The sequence below is a fragment of the Lycorma delicatula genome, chromosome 10 (genome assembly GCF_047948215.1).
Source record: "Lycorma delicatula isolate Av1 chromosome 10, ASM4794821v1, whole genome shotgun sequence".
Taxonomy (NCBI): domain Eukaryota; kingdom Metazoa; phylum Arthropoda; class Insecta; order Hemiptera; family Fulgoridae; genus Lycorma; species Lycorma delicatula.
In genome coordinates this window covers 79,980,767-79,996,072 of record NC_134464.1, presented here as the reverse complement: position 1 = coordinate 79,996,072, position 15,306 = coordinate 79,980,767, and the positions used below count along the sequence as shown (strand labels likewise).

At 29.0% G+C, this 15,306-nt stretch overlaps 1 protein-coding gene across 1 annotated transcript; it reads right to left on the bottom strand.

Annotated features, from left to right (window-relative positions):
• Positions 1-1,438: 1,438 nt before the first annotated feature.
• LOC142331277 (V-type proton ATPase subunit D) lies at positions 1,439-13,067 on the bottom strand. Its single transcript, XM_075377058.1, has 6 exons — positions 12,913-13,067; positions 11,005-11,122; positions 9,811-9,958; positions 8,313-8,528; positions 6,354-6,432; positions 1,439-2,064 (listed from the first exon to the last, which is right to left on the bottom strand). Exons 1-6 carry the CDS (start codon positions 12,951-12,953, stop codon positions 1,929-1,931), a joined length of 738 nt encoding a protein of 245 aa, XP_075233173.1. The 5' UTR covers positions 12,954-13,067; the 3' UTR covers positions 1,439-1,928.
• Between the last annotated feature and the right edge of the window lie 2,239 nt (positions 13,068-15,306).

The window sequence follows — 15,306 nt, the reverse complement described above, 5'->3', positions numbered from 1 at the left end:
TCTACTATTAATCTGAGCGCTAAAATTGCTTCCCTTGTCCCTATACTTTTCCTGAAACCAAATTGATCTCATAACACTTCTTCCACTCTCCTCTCAATTCTTCTGTATAGAATTCTAGTTAAGATTTTTGATGCATGACTAGTTAAACTAATTGTTCTGTATTCTTCACATTTATCTGCCACTGCTTTCTTTGGTATCATGACTATAACACTTTTTTTGAAGTCTGACGGAAATTCCCCTTTTTCATAAATATTACACACCAGTTTGTATAATCTATCAATCGCTTCCTCACCTGCACTGCGCAGTAATTCTACAGGTATTCCGTCTATTCCAGGAGCCTTTCTGCCATTTAAATCTTTTAATGCTCTCTTAAATTCAGATCTCAGTATTGTTTCTCCCATTTCATCCTCCTCAACTTCCTCTATAACACCATTTTCTAATTCATTTCCTCCGTATAACTCTTCAATATATTCCACCCATCTATCAACTTTACCTTTCGTATTATATATTGGTGTACCATCTTTGTTTAACACATTATTAGATTTTAATTTATGTACCCCAAAATTTTCCTTAACTTTCCTGTATGCTCCGTCTATTTTAACAATGTTCATTTCTCTTTCCACTTCTGAACACTTTTCTTTAATCCACTCTTCTTTCGCCAGTTTGCACTTTCTGTTTATAGCATTTCTTAATTGCTGATAGTTCCTTTTACTTTCTTCATCACTAGCATTCTTATATTTTCTACTTTCATCCATCAGCTGCAATATATCGTCTGAAACCCAAGGTTTTCTACTAGTTCTCTTTATTCCGCCTAAGTTTGCTTCTGCTGATTTAAGAATTTCCTTTTTAACATTCTCCCATTCTTCTTCTACATTTTCTACCTTATCTTTTTTACTCAGACCTCTTGCGATGTCCTCCTCAAAAATCTGCTTTACCTCCTCTTCGTCAAGCTTCTCTAAATTCCACCGATTCATCTGACACCTTTTCTTCAGGTTTTTAAACTACAATCTACATTTCATTATCACCAAATTATGGTTGTTATCAATGTCTGCTCCAGGGTAAGTTTTGCAGTAAGTTTTTTTATTAATATACATATTCATCAAATAATGTGTGAAGATAAAATTACAGAGATAAAATCCACTGTTATCTGATGCTGAATGAATTGGGCACTAATCAAAATCAACTTCATCTTAATTTTTGAAATATACATTCTTTCTTCAATCAGTCTGTTATGTACAATATTTACTACAGATGTATCTTTTGTAGATTGATAATTTTTACAGGTTTATAATTTTAAGAATCTTTATCTAACATATTTACGTTTATATATGAAAATAATAAATGCACTAATAATCACCATATTAAAACTCTTTGGAGGATGCATAAAGCACTCATTGCACCAAAAAAATATTTTGTGTTTAACAAAAAAAAGATGAAATTAATATTTAAAATTTATTAAACATTAATTTTATAACAAGAAGTAACATTCAAGAAACACATATATTATTTTTACTTATATGTACATAAAAATATATTAATAAGCTGCTTTAATGTATTTTATTATTTTAATTAAAATAACAATAAATACAGAATAAGATATTTAGTGTATATACAATCATGACTATGTATAAATATTACACAGCTGGTCACTAACATTCTTTATTCATAAATTTCAAGTCATTAACTTCAAGCAAAAATTTTTAATTGGAATAATACATCTGGAATTATTTTAAACTTAATAATATACATTAACAGTAACCATAATTCTAATTAAACAGCAGATGTTTACAATTAATAAAATACTGTTTGTATTTAAATATATATTAATTTTTTTTTTAAACAACTACATAGAAATTAATAAAAAGAATTCACAATACTAAGTATAAATGAATTTGTATATAACATACTTATCCAGTTTTATTTCAAATTTAAAACAATATATCTTCATCACCTTCATCTAAAATATTACTTGTATCATATTCCTCACCAAGAGCAATCCTTTGTGCTTTTATACTATCAGCTTTAGCTCTTGCAGCTTTTTTCTTATCTTGTATTTTCTTCAATCTATTAAAAAAAAAAAACTATTTTTTTTATCTGCAATAAAATTAATTTATTATAGGAATGAAAAATCTTAAAAAGAATAAACAGCAGTGATAAGATTTCATTTGTATCTAATAGGCACATCAGCAACTTGTTGGGCCTACATAGTGTAATCCTCAGATGGGATATAGTCCCCAAACTAAACTCCATGAAAAGCTGTCATCCAATTAAGTAAGAAATAGCGCTTCACCAGTTACAATTACTTCACGGTCTTACAGAACAGTCTTAAGTGGTGGCTTATCTAATTTCTAAAGGTGTAGTGGGATGAATGAAGGGAGAGAACAATCAACTCACAAAGCCCCTCAATGATCTCCATAGCAGCTTTCTATCCACACTAGAACTGAAAACTAATCATATTTGGACGCCATTGTTTAAGGGACTTTTATCAACATTAAACAAGTGATAACTCTAGTTCTCCCTAACAGAACAAATTTTGAAGATTTTTGTATTAGACATTTTTTCAACATTCCAAGCGGCCTTTCAGTAAGTACAGCTTACTTCATAAGTTCATAATTTTCATCAATAATTAAATAATTATTGTGGGGTGTTCCATAAATAGAAAACTAGCGTTTATTTTCCATTCATTTAACTGGTTTGATGCAGCTCTCTAAGATTCCCTATCTAATGCCAGTTGTTTTATTTCAGTATACCCCTTACCTCCTACATCCCTAGCAATTTGTTTTACATATTCCAAACGTAGCCTACCTGTACAATCTTTCCCCACCTACCTGTCCCTTCAATATCAAAGCGACTATTCTAGGATGCCTTAATATGTGGCCTATAAGTCTGTCTCTTCTTTTAACTATATTTTTCCAAATGCTTCTTTCTTCAATTTGCTGCAACACTTCTTCATTTGTCACTTTGTCCATCCACCTGATTTTTAACATTCTCCTATAGCTCCGCATTTCAAAAGCTTCTAATCTTTCATTCTCAGGTAATCTTATCATCCAAGTTTCACTTCCATATAAAACTATGCTCCAAACATACACTTTCAAAAATCTTTTCCTGACGTTTAAATTAATTTTTGATGTAAACATACTATATTTCTGACTGAAGGCTCGTTTCGCCTGTGCTATTCAGCATTTTATATCGCTCCTGCTTCGTCCATCTTTAGTAATTCTACTTCCCAAATAACAAAATATTTCTACCTCCATAATTTTTTCTCTTCCTATTTTTATATTCAGTGGTCCATCTTCATTACTTCTAAATGTTATTATTTTCATTTTGTTCTTGTTTATTTTCACACAGTAGTTCTTGTGTAGGAGTTCATCCATGCTGTTCACTGTTTCTTCTAAATCTCTTTTACTCTGTTAGAATTACTATATCAACAAATTTTATTTTTATTTTTTCACCTTGTACTATTACTCCGGATATAAATTGTTTTTTAACCTCAATAACTGCAAGTTCTATGTACAGATAACAAAGTAACAGGGATAGGAAACATCCTTGTCAGACTTCCTTTTTTATTACGGCTTCTTTCTTATATTCTTCAATTATTATTGTTGCCGTTTGGTTCCTGTAAATGTTAGCAATTGTTCTTCTATCTGTATTTGAACCCTAATTTTTTTTAAATACTGAACTTTTTATTCCTGTCTACATTAACAAATGCCCTTTCTAGGTATATATGTATGCCAAGTATGTTGGTTTTTTTTCTTTAATCTGCCTTCTACTATTAATCTGAGCACTAAAATTGCTTCCCTTGTCCCTATACTTTTCCTGAAACCAACTGATCTTCTCCTAACACTTCTTCCACTCTCCTCTCAATTCTTCTATACAGAATTCTAATTAAAATTTTTTGATGCACGAGTAAATTAGCTAATTGTTCTGTATTCTTCACATTTATCTGCTCCTGCTTTCTTTGGTATCATGACTATAACACACTTTTTGAAGTTTGATGGAACTTCCCCTTTTTTGTAAATATTACACACCAATTTGAATAATCTATCTATTGCTTCCTAACCTGCACTGCGAAGTAATTCTGCAGGTATTCCGTTTATTCCAGGGGCCTACTGCCATTCAAATCTTTTAATGTTCTCTTAAATTCAGATCTCAGTATTGTTTCTTCCTTTTCATCCTCTTCGACTTCCTCTTCTTCTTCTATAACACCAGCCTAATTCATTTCCTCCATATAACTCTTCAATATATTCCACTTGCCTTTCCTTTCCACCTTTCCTTTCATATTATAAATCTGTGTACTATCTTTATTTAACAGATTATTAGATTTTAATTTATGTACCGCAAAATTTTCCTTAACTTTCCTGTATGTTCTATCTATTTTACCAATGATCATTTCTCTTTCTACTTCTGAACACTTTTCTTTAATCTACTCTTCTTTCGCTAGTTTTCACTTCTTGTTAATAGTCTTTTTAAATGTCGATAGTTCTCTTTACTTTCTTCATCCCCGGCATTCTTATATTTTCTACGTTCATCCATCAGCTGCAATATATCCTCTGACATCCAAGGTTTTCTACCAGCTCTCTTTGTTCTGCCTAAGTTTGCTTCTGCTGATTTAAGAATTTCCTTTTTAATGTTCTCCCATTCTTCTTGTATATTTTCAAACTTTCTTTTTTACTCAGGTCTTTTGCAATCTCCTCCTCAAAAATCTTCTTTATCTCCTGTTCCTCAAACTTCTCTAAATTCCACCAATCCATTTGACACCTTTCTTCAGGGTTTTAAACCCCAGTCTACATTTTAATATCACTAAATTATGGTGACTATCAATGTAATGTCTACTCCAGGATAAGCTTTGCAATCTGAGTTGATTTCTAAATCTTTGCTTAACAATGACATAATTTATCTGATACCTTGCAGTATCGCCTGGCTTTTTCCAAGTGTATATTCTTCTATTATGATTTTTAAACTGGGCGTTTGCAATTACTAAATTATACTTCGTGCAAAAGTCCACCCCCTCTTTCACTCTTTTTGCCCAGCCCATAATCAACCACAATATTTCCTTCCTTGTCTTTTCCGATGCTTGTATTCCAATCTCCAACTATTATTAAATTTTCATTTCCTTTTATGAGTCTAATTGCTTCGTCAACTTCTTCGTATACACACTTTACCACATCATCATCGTGGCATACATCATTGCAGGCATACAGACGTTAACAATCGTTGTTGGCTTAGGTTTTGATTTTATCCTTATTACAATGATTCTATCGCTATGCATTTTGATACTCTACTCTCTTCCCAATCTTTTTATTTATTATGAAACCTACTCCTGCCTGCCCTTTATTTGGTTAATAAACGTTAATTCCTACTACATCTACATTTAACCTATCCATTTCCCCTCTTTAAATTTTCCAACCTACCAACCTTTTTCAGACTCATAGAATTTACTTCTTAATTTTCTGGTGACCCCTTTCTTAGTAGTCCCTACCTGGAGAGCCAAATGGGGGAGTAGTTTACCTCTTGAATACTTTAGCAAGGAAGGCACCTCAATCTTTGTTACATGAAAATGCAGAGTTAAATTTTCTTGGAAAAAAGCAGCTGTAGTTTTCCATTGCTTTCAGCTGTGCAATACTCAGAAGATTGAGTGATGTTGATATGACCGTTTAAGTCCTCCTGACCAATGCCCTTAACAACTACTGAAAGATCTGTTGCCCTCTTTCAGGAATCATTCCTTAGTCTGGCTCTCAACAGATACCTCTCCAATATGGTTGCACCTTCAGTCCAGCTACTCTGTATCCCTGAGCAATCAAGCCTCCTAACCATCGGCAAGGTCTCATGATTCATTGAGGAGGTGCACTTATTTATTTAAGCAAAACAGAAAAAGGGAAGCATTTACCTCAAGTTATTGTCATGGGCAATAGCAAAGTTAAAATTCCATATTAGATGCTAATCTATCTAAACACAAGTGAGTGAATTTACTTCATAATCATCATCAGTGATTTTAATAATCAAAATTTAGGAACTCTCAAGACATAACAAGTTATTTTATAAAGGTTTACTATTCTGCAATGACTGGGAGTACCCCACAACGCACATAACAGTTTCTTGCGAGGTAAAACAAACTTTTCCATTTGAAAGTTTAATTCATGTTTTACTGACGTTTACAATAAGCACATCTTTTTATTTTTTTCTTATATCTATATCTCAAAGCAGATGCCAATGATAAAACTTAAGAAAAAAGCTCATAATCAGACAATTTTTTTTTTTTAGGTAAGTACTCTTTAATCTGCACAGCCTGATTAACCTATTTTATTATCAGCATAATCAGTCACCAAAATTACATGATTATTTAAAAAACTAACCTGTAAAATTCTTCACGTTCCAATTCATCTAATTCTGAAATAATATAAGCCAGAGTACGTTCAATTCTTGGAATGATTACTGTAAACAAAATGAGAAAATAATGGTAAATTAATTAAAATGATACCTCATAATCAAAAGTAACAAAAAATACGTTTTAAGAAACAATATGAGTTAAGCAAAAAAGCCTATTTTTTAGAACTGCTTTTAAACTTTAAAATGCTAAATTTTATATGATTTTCCCACATTATAATCAAAAGACAATTAATTCTTTATAAATGCTATTTTAGTTTGCAGCTAATAGTTTATTTTTCTATAGCGAGGAGGTATTTTTAATTTCCTTCACAACTACTATCTGTCCATCAATCCTTTCACTATAGGATCTAAAAGCAACTGGATCAGTCCAACTAAATCTTTTACCAGGATATTTATTGAACTTTTTTGAAAATTTTAGGCTTAAATTTAATCAGGTTACATGAAATTTGTAGATACAAATACTAATAACAGGATTAGTAGAGAAACATTTTATAACAATCGTTTAGACAATAAATTTTTGTAGATTACTTTACAAAAGATTCAGGAGAAATTTTTTTCCAGAAAAAACTATACGATTTAAAAATGTTTGCAGATAAATGAGGGCTTAACTTTGGACCTTTTCTGATAATTCACCACCACCTACATTAAATTTACTTCCTGATGAGCATCTCCTATGGATGGAAATGTAGGAGTGAATTAAGTTAAAGAGTGAGTTAAGATGGGAGTAGCTTAAGATAAGATCAATGTGCAACAAAAAGAGCAGGGAGAGGTGGCAGTAAATTAACAGGAAAGATCTGTAACTTTTTGTAAAGAGTGCTATCTATAGAGTGTATACCCAACCATCAAAGAACACCAGCATCTACAAAGTAGTATTCAAATCATATAAAAGTAACTGCCTTTACTACGATCTGAACCTTAGAACTCAGCTGATTTGTGATGACGAGTTCTCCACTAGACCAACCTAATGGGTAATGCCCATTATCTAAATTTGTGTCAAGTTTTTCAGATTATAAAGGATTACACATGAATCGCATAACCTATTTTAATAGAATTTCCAGAATGAATTAAGTTTAACTAGATGTAGTAAATATAGTAATTTTTATGATTAAAATCTTAGCCAAATCTGCTACTTTTTTATTTGACATAAAGTGTGAACTGCACATTCCTGAGAAAAAAAGAAAATTAATGATTTAGTCAGAAAACACTTCACAAAACAAGTAATAATAAACCTGCTACATTTTTTAAAGAATTTAATCAAAGGATGAATTTCAATAAAATGATTTTAATAGCCAAACACAATATTTGTAACAACCACTTTCCTTGAAAATTAAAATAAACTGGTTCCATCCTCTTAATATAAAAACTTGCAGGGAAATATTTTTGTCATACCTTTCTAGGAATGAATTTTAGTAAACCAAATCACAAGGAAAAGCTTTAATGAAATAAAATTTTAAATAATTTTATATAAAATGTTTTGGAATTTGGATTGAGGATTCCTTTCTGGTATAATAACAGACATCATCAGGACATAGAGTAATACCAGATAATTAAACTTTTGATGAATAGATTAAACTTCTAATAATTACCTGTAGGTCACAGTAATTTGTAAATAATTTCCTTATGTTACCACTACAATCATGTAATCATGCATTTGCCTGATTACCTTCTCCCAGTTTTAAATTAATATACATTTTTATTTTCTTAATACAATCTAGCAGTGTTTAACTTTCATTTACAAATAAATAAAACGTAATCTTATCTGCTCCTGTATCAGTTCTTTTTTTTTAATTTTTAGCAAAATTCTAGGTTTTGATTATTAGGATACATAATCTATCAGTTGGAACTGATCAATTTTATAATGATATATCTATGCTATGATATAATTTAAACCAAGCCTAACTAAATTATAAAAAGAAAAAAAATACCATGTTCAATAGCATTGACTCTTCTATTAGTAATTTTAATAACATCATCCAGAGTAACAAATGAAGTTTGCAATGATGCCAATTCAACAAGCAATTTTACAGCGCTCTGATAATTCTTCTTCAGTTTGGCTAACTGTTGTCCACCTCTAGCTAAACCAGCTAATTCATAAGTATCCGTACCATCTTGATAACTTTCAAAGACAGGCAGTGTTACACCTAATTAAGAAAAAAATTACATTAATAAAGATGCATCTACATATACAATTACTCAAATTATTATCTCAAAAACATGACTTTAAACCTATTAAGTAGAGGTATATTGGAATTGTGTGATGTATATAAAATATAAATGCAACAGCAGTACATAATAATATATAGTTTAGTCTTCAAAAACTATTTTTATGAAAAAAAACTAATATTTGAAAAGTTGTATCTTACAAACTGTTGGGACAGAAGAAATTGATTTTTCTACTATATTAAGCCTTGAATTTTCAATGATATTTTAGTTACAATTTATTTTAAGACAATCTGTAATAGTATAAACCTGATTTTCCTATATTTTAATCCTAACTTTCTCTACACTAATTACTATTAACTAGCCTAACATGATCAGTAGTCAAAAAACTTATAAGAGCTGCCATTAATTTCTTTACATGCTTCAGAATCAGTAAGCTAATATACAAGATATACCTCTTAGAAATATACCTCTTTTTATTAGAAATAAAATTTATAGTGGGATTTGAATCCAGAAACTTCTGGATAGAAAACAGAAATTTCACTACTCTGCCACAAAGGTGACTTCACACAATACACTAACTCACTCCCATAGAAATTTGTGTTGTACAACAAACCAAAGTAGTGAATTGTAGGAACAATTAAAACTACCAAAGTTATTGTTAGTTCTAACAGTTCAACAAGAGATAATTCTAATGAAACAGGGAAAACATTCAATGAGCTCTTTGATTATAGATCAATACTGAAAATTTCTTGTTCAATGATCTTGCCACTTCCAGAATTTTTTCAGAATAGCTAAAGAAATGGTGGAAATGAGAATTCTACAGTTATTGTGGACAATAACTGTAGAATTCTGCAATGTTTATAAAAAAAAAACAAGCAAAGCTATGAGACGTTTTTTTCAATGTACTAAAAACAGCATCTATAAATGTTTGCTACAACATGAATGTAAGGCTTCTACAAAATGTATATAATCAAAATAAATGTTTTAATTCAGAAATCTATAAGATGATACAGTGATTTCTGAACTCTACTCTAGTTTGTTTGTGAATTTTGTTTTAATAATGTAGAATTACCAGCATTATGATCTAAGTCACTGTCATAAATACGATTCATACCCAACTATTATTAAAACTGTGAGATCTTAATGACTGATGAAATAATTAAGATTTCTTAATTATTTGATAAGATTAATTCATGACAAATAAGCAAGAAACTGACTACAGAAAAAAAGGACAAAATTTTAACAATTTTAATTACCTACCTGCTACATTATCTTTCTTTGTACGAATTTTTATTTGAGCTTTTGTAACATTCTGTAGTACTACTTGATTGAAATCACCAGTTGTAAATTTTGCTTCAGCCAAAGAGAAAGCAGCTTCTTTCATTACCTCTCCCATCAAAGATTTAGTCTGAAAAATGTATTTGGTTAAGAAATTAATACTTTAAGATTTTACAGTTTCAGAAACACAAGTAACATTTTAAATAATAAACAAACAAATATTGACATAATTCATAAACTAGTTACCTTAATGTTTTTGAGATTCTTAATTACTTAAAAAAAAAAATTATCAAATGGAATTAATTTATCACATACACTTGTGTAACAGGTGCTCTGTGAAAATGTTGTACTTATCAATGTGACCAGGATTTAAACCCAGGATATTCCAGATGAAAGGCTGATAAGCTACCACAACACTATAATGGTTGAAGAAATAAAAAAAGGAATATTAAAGGTTACACATTAAAAAAAAATCCTGAAGTCTCCATTACTTAACATCTGAAGATTTCATCATGACAACCACAAATTCATATCTAACTAAAAAACATTGTCAATTGCATATTTCTATTAATTAAATATAATATGATCTACTATTTTAATGTGTAATGATCATGAGGATGTAATTCTTTTCTAAACATTTATCCAGTATTTAGTGCAAGAGAAATGTTCTGTACTGCTGTAAACCAATTTCTGCAGTACAATTGGTTACCTCCAGCAATTTTCTCACTGTTTAGTGAACAATAAAATATCTAGTGAGTATTTTCAGTCCACAATGGTTGTGTATTACGCTAATTAACAAGATCAGATAGAAATGAAACCATGACTCATCTGATGTGAAATAAAGCATCGGGTCTACTTGTTCATTGCCAATATTTTTGAGAAGCCAGTTGCAATAATTGAATTAAACTACAGAGGAACCAACAGGACCAGGAAGAGGTTATAGATCATCTGATTTTACTTCAATCTCAAATCTTTTGCAATTTCATAATGCTTTCATTCCTTTTGTATCTGGACCAAATAGCAAGCTAAAGATGTTGTAGTATGTATTAAATAAATAAAACTATAGCAGATAAAAATGAAAAATAACATTTGAGAAGAGTGGATATATTTTCAAAATCAATTTTATTTGGAAACAAGATGATATAACTTTTCAATGAAAAGATTTATTATACGTACATCAATGATTTTTGATAAGATTAATCTGAATCTCATCTGTAAGGCATCAGCTTTCTTCTTTAATAAACTGTGACCTTTCTGAGCTCCTTTCAGACGACCTTTCATCAAAGTCTGTGCACTAGAACAAACAAACAAAAAATAAATACTTATATCTTTTATATAAAATTAATAAACATTTTTAAAGATTAACTATGTATTTTTGAATTTTAACTGTACCAAGCACGCTCTAAACAATAACCACTTCAGTCAATATGCTTATTGAGTAGTCATCAAAGAAGAAACAGAATCTCAAGTGGACCATACCTAGTACATACCAGACACACCAATGATGCACCAACAGTACAAACAAATATAACTGAAAATAGAGCAGAAAAATAACAGGGAAAAAAAAGGAGATGGATAGTAAGAAAGTTTGGTCCACATACACAGAGCTGCACTAAACGATTAATAACCCCAATCAGAGGGCAGCTGATGCCTATTCTGTCCTACACCCAAATGAAAGAGGCATATTATAGGTAAATGATTTTATACTGACCTGCTTAAATATACACCATCAAAAATTGCTTTTCTTACTGATATTAGATAACCTCTTGATAACTGTAACATACAGTTATCAATAGAATTAAGATTGATCTCTTTCCTAAAAAAAATCAATCTCAAAATTCTGTGCGTATGGAAACATCTGGCTGAATACACAATATTCAGCCAGACCCCTTCAGTAAAGCTTTAAATTAATGGAACAATAATATAAAAAATATACACAATTAGGATAGAAAAAGCCATACAATAATGTCAATCTTTAACAGATTCAACACACCTTCAAGAAACTATCAATAATTGTTACAGAAGAAGTGGATGTCATAAAATCATATGACTTCTGATAGCACTGTTTGATTATTATATTCCTTTGATATGGAGAAAGTCCATAGTCAGACTAATTAACTTATAATTTCCTATCATGTGACCATTCTTCTAACTGTACAAAGTAGTGGTATCATGTTATGAGAGAAGACAATAAATTATACATCTATTAATGCGTAATTTATTTCTTGTAATTTTAACGACAAAGTTATCTCTCTATATAAACAATCTAAGGCTTCAGAACAATCCAATATGTATCACAGAATACAGGCTTTTTAAAATGTTCATATTAAACTTTCAACTTAATTCTGAAGAAGTCAGTCTTCATTCTGAAAAAGTCAGTTTTCAGCTTTAAACTCAACTTATTCCTGTCTTGGAATGGAGTTTATGAAACAGAAACTGATTTAATATGAAGCAAAATTCAGAAAATCTCTAGGTAAAAAAATAAATTTTGTTTATCCTTAAATAAAAAATATAATAATTGGTCAAAAACTACAATATAATTACTTAATTAAAATAATCCCAATCAGAGGACAGCAGATGCCCATTCTGCCCTCAATCCAAACGAAGAGGCAATCACAGATAAATGATTTTATATTGATCTATAATATATATATTTTAATATAATTAGTTTACAATGTAATACAATTACTTCATAAACAATCATGAAAAGTAAAAAAAATTAGCTTTCATTAAAAGTAAGTTTCAATTAAATTTCGCAAATTGAAAGTTTATATAAATATCGCAAAATAAATTGGGCACGCGCTAAATTAAGTCGCATAGCGAGTAACCTGATAAATGTAAAGTAAGTGATAAAGAAAAAAATTGCTTTGTCAGTGGTAAAATAAAAACGCGATATTATTCATATAAAACTAAAATATTAATGTTTATAAATATGTTTAATTAGTTCTGGACAAACGTTAGCTACTCCACCCCAAAAGTAAAATCGAGAGCGAGTAAACATCAAGAAACATAAAGAGAAGTCAGTGAAACTTAGAAATATGATTAAAAAATAAAATAAGTTCATTATAAGGTAATATAACTTACCCTCTAGAAGGAAATATAGCTAATCTATCTTTACCCGACATTTTTACAATTACTATTCAACACACAACGAAAGTACTCAGAGTCAGGTGACTTAAACAGATGATCAGTAGAAAGACTACGGCAGCATATCACAGCATTCTTGATTTAGGTTTTCTTGTTTTGCAAGGTTACAGCGGCAAAATTAAAAAATTTCTACATTTTTAAGTTAAGTAAACATGACTGTTAAATAATAAAATATGTTATAGCTGTTAGGGGTAATTTGGTTAACTAAAAAAGAAAAATAATAATTATTATTACAGATACGCAATATTTCAAATGAAGTGATATTAATAATATATTTTTCCAATAAGTTAATTTATTTATTTTAATTAAAAAAATAATTTTTATTGTTTTTTTATAAGTTAATCTATATTTTTAACTACAGTTTTTTTTTCTTGTTTATTTAAGTATTACAATTTAGTTTATTTTTCTGTATTTTTAGCTCATTCTCATTCCATCATGCACATCATTGAATTTAGTTACAGATTACTCTTAATTTAAGCAAAGTAACCAAAAGATCTAATGTGTATTGATGACAAATAAAGTTATAAGTAACCAATTTTTAACAGGATTTGAACCATATTGTGATTGTGTGAATGTTTTGTCACAGAATCACAAAATGTTTGTGATATGAACTGATGATCCTTATTACAAATGATGAATAAAATAATGTTAAAAAATTACTAAATTATCCATTAACAGAACTTTACTACCAAACGAGTTCTGAGGTGACTGTCAATGAAATATGAATAATATAATTGTTGATTACACTGAATGATCTATACTGAACAGATACTGAAATGAAATGACTAAGAACTATAAGATATATTTTATTTTTATTTATTTTTACAAATTTCATTATAATACTGATGATAATATAACAGTTAAAAATTTAGTAACAAATAAATTTGTTCAACTTTATGTAATTGTTATTGAGAGTACTTTTAAATATTTGAATAAATAAGTGACAAAGCAAATAACAAATTTATGAATTTTTGTCAGTCCAATCAGGTACTTTAGCACTTTCAAATATTTACCAAGATAAGCAGTAATAAACCAAGTTCATGGAACTAATTTTCTAGAATTATTATTGATAAAAATATTTAATTTTAGATTTTCTTGAAGTAGTTGTAACTACTAACATTTAACTGGACTACTTTTTTTTAATAAAGTAATAAATGACTTCCTTAGAAATTAAAAATTTAATAATCTTTGGTGTTGGTATTATGGTTTACATACATGACACAACTAAACCCACATATTAAACTTGCAGGGAAAGTATTTAATTTTTGATACATTTTTTTTTAATATCTAATTGATGCACATTAAATTTTATTAAGATTAAAATTTATTTCTTAACTTGTACTACTTTTATTATCATTATAATTTGGACTTAAATGTAAGCAGACAAAAATACTTATTATAGTTTTAAGTCTTTTAATAACTTAACTCTTAGAAAATAATATTTTTTATTATTAACACAGTCTTAACTTGAATGAGCTTTTTTATATCGGATAATGAAAAAGGAAGAAATTTCATTTCAGAATAGGATACAAACATCAGTTAACAGATGACAATGAAATTGTGATAGACATAAGTTGAAAATTAAGAAAATAAATCACCTATTAAAGGATTAATAGTTTGATGACAATTTATTTTCAGAGTGGGTAACACATTTTTCATTTGTTTCATCTTAGTAAATTATTATAATCAAACCTTTTTATTAAAAAAAAAATTTTATTAATGAAATGTGTATACTAGTTATGATAAAACATGCAGTTAAAAATTCCTACTCCTTTATTCACAATGGGTGAATTTTTAACTGCATGTTTTATCATAACTAGTATACACATTTAATTAATAAAATTTTTTAAAAATAAATATACATTTTTTTTTCAATAAATATTATTGATGTTTCTGCCATCATTCCCATTATACCCAGACAACTGTCACCATTGTTACCACATTTTCTATGTTAGGTTAGACTTCACAATTTAAAATTAATTTTTTGGTTCAAGATTTATTAAAATGTGCTTGTGCTATTATCAGTTTGTTAAAAATATTGTGTAAATTAATTAAATAACTTTATTAGTAAATTTAGTAATAGAGGACTGTTTGAGTTTAAAAACATAGAAAAATTGTAATTTTTAAAACGGATAACGGAGTACCTAGACTAATATGGTGAAGTAAAAGTTTCGCACGCAACAGAAAGGAGTTGAGAAGACTGGCATCGTACCAGGGGGAAAAAAAGTAGTTCTTATACAGATGTTTTTAACAATTATTTGTGGTTGTGTATAAAATTCTACAATTTCTTTTTTAATATTTGTGAGATACATTTCAATACTAGTGCAATCT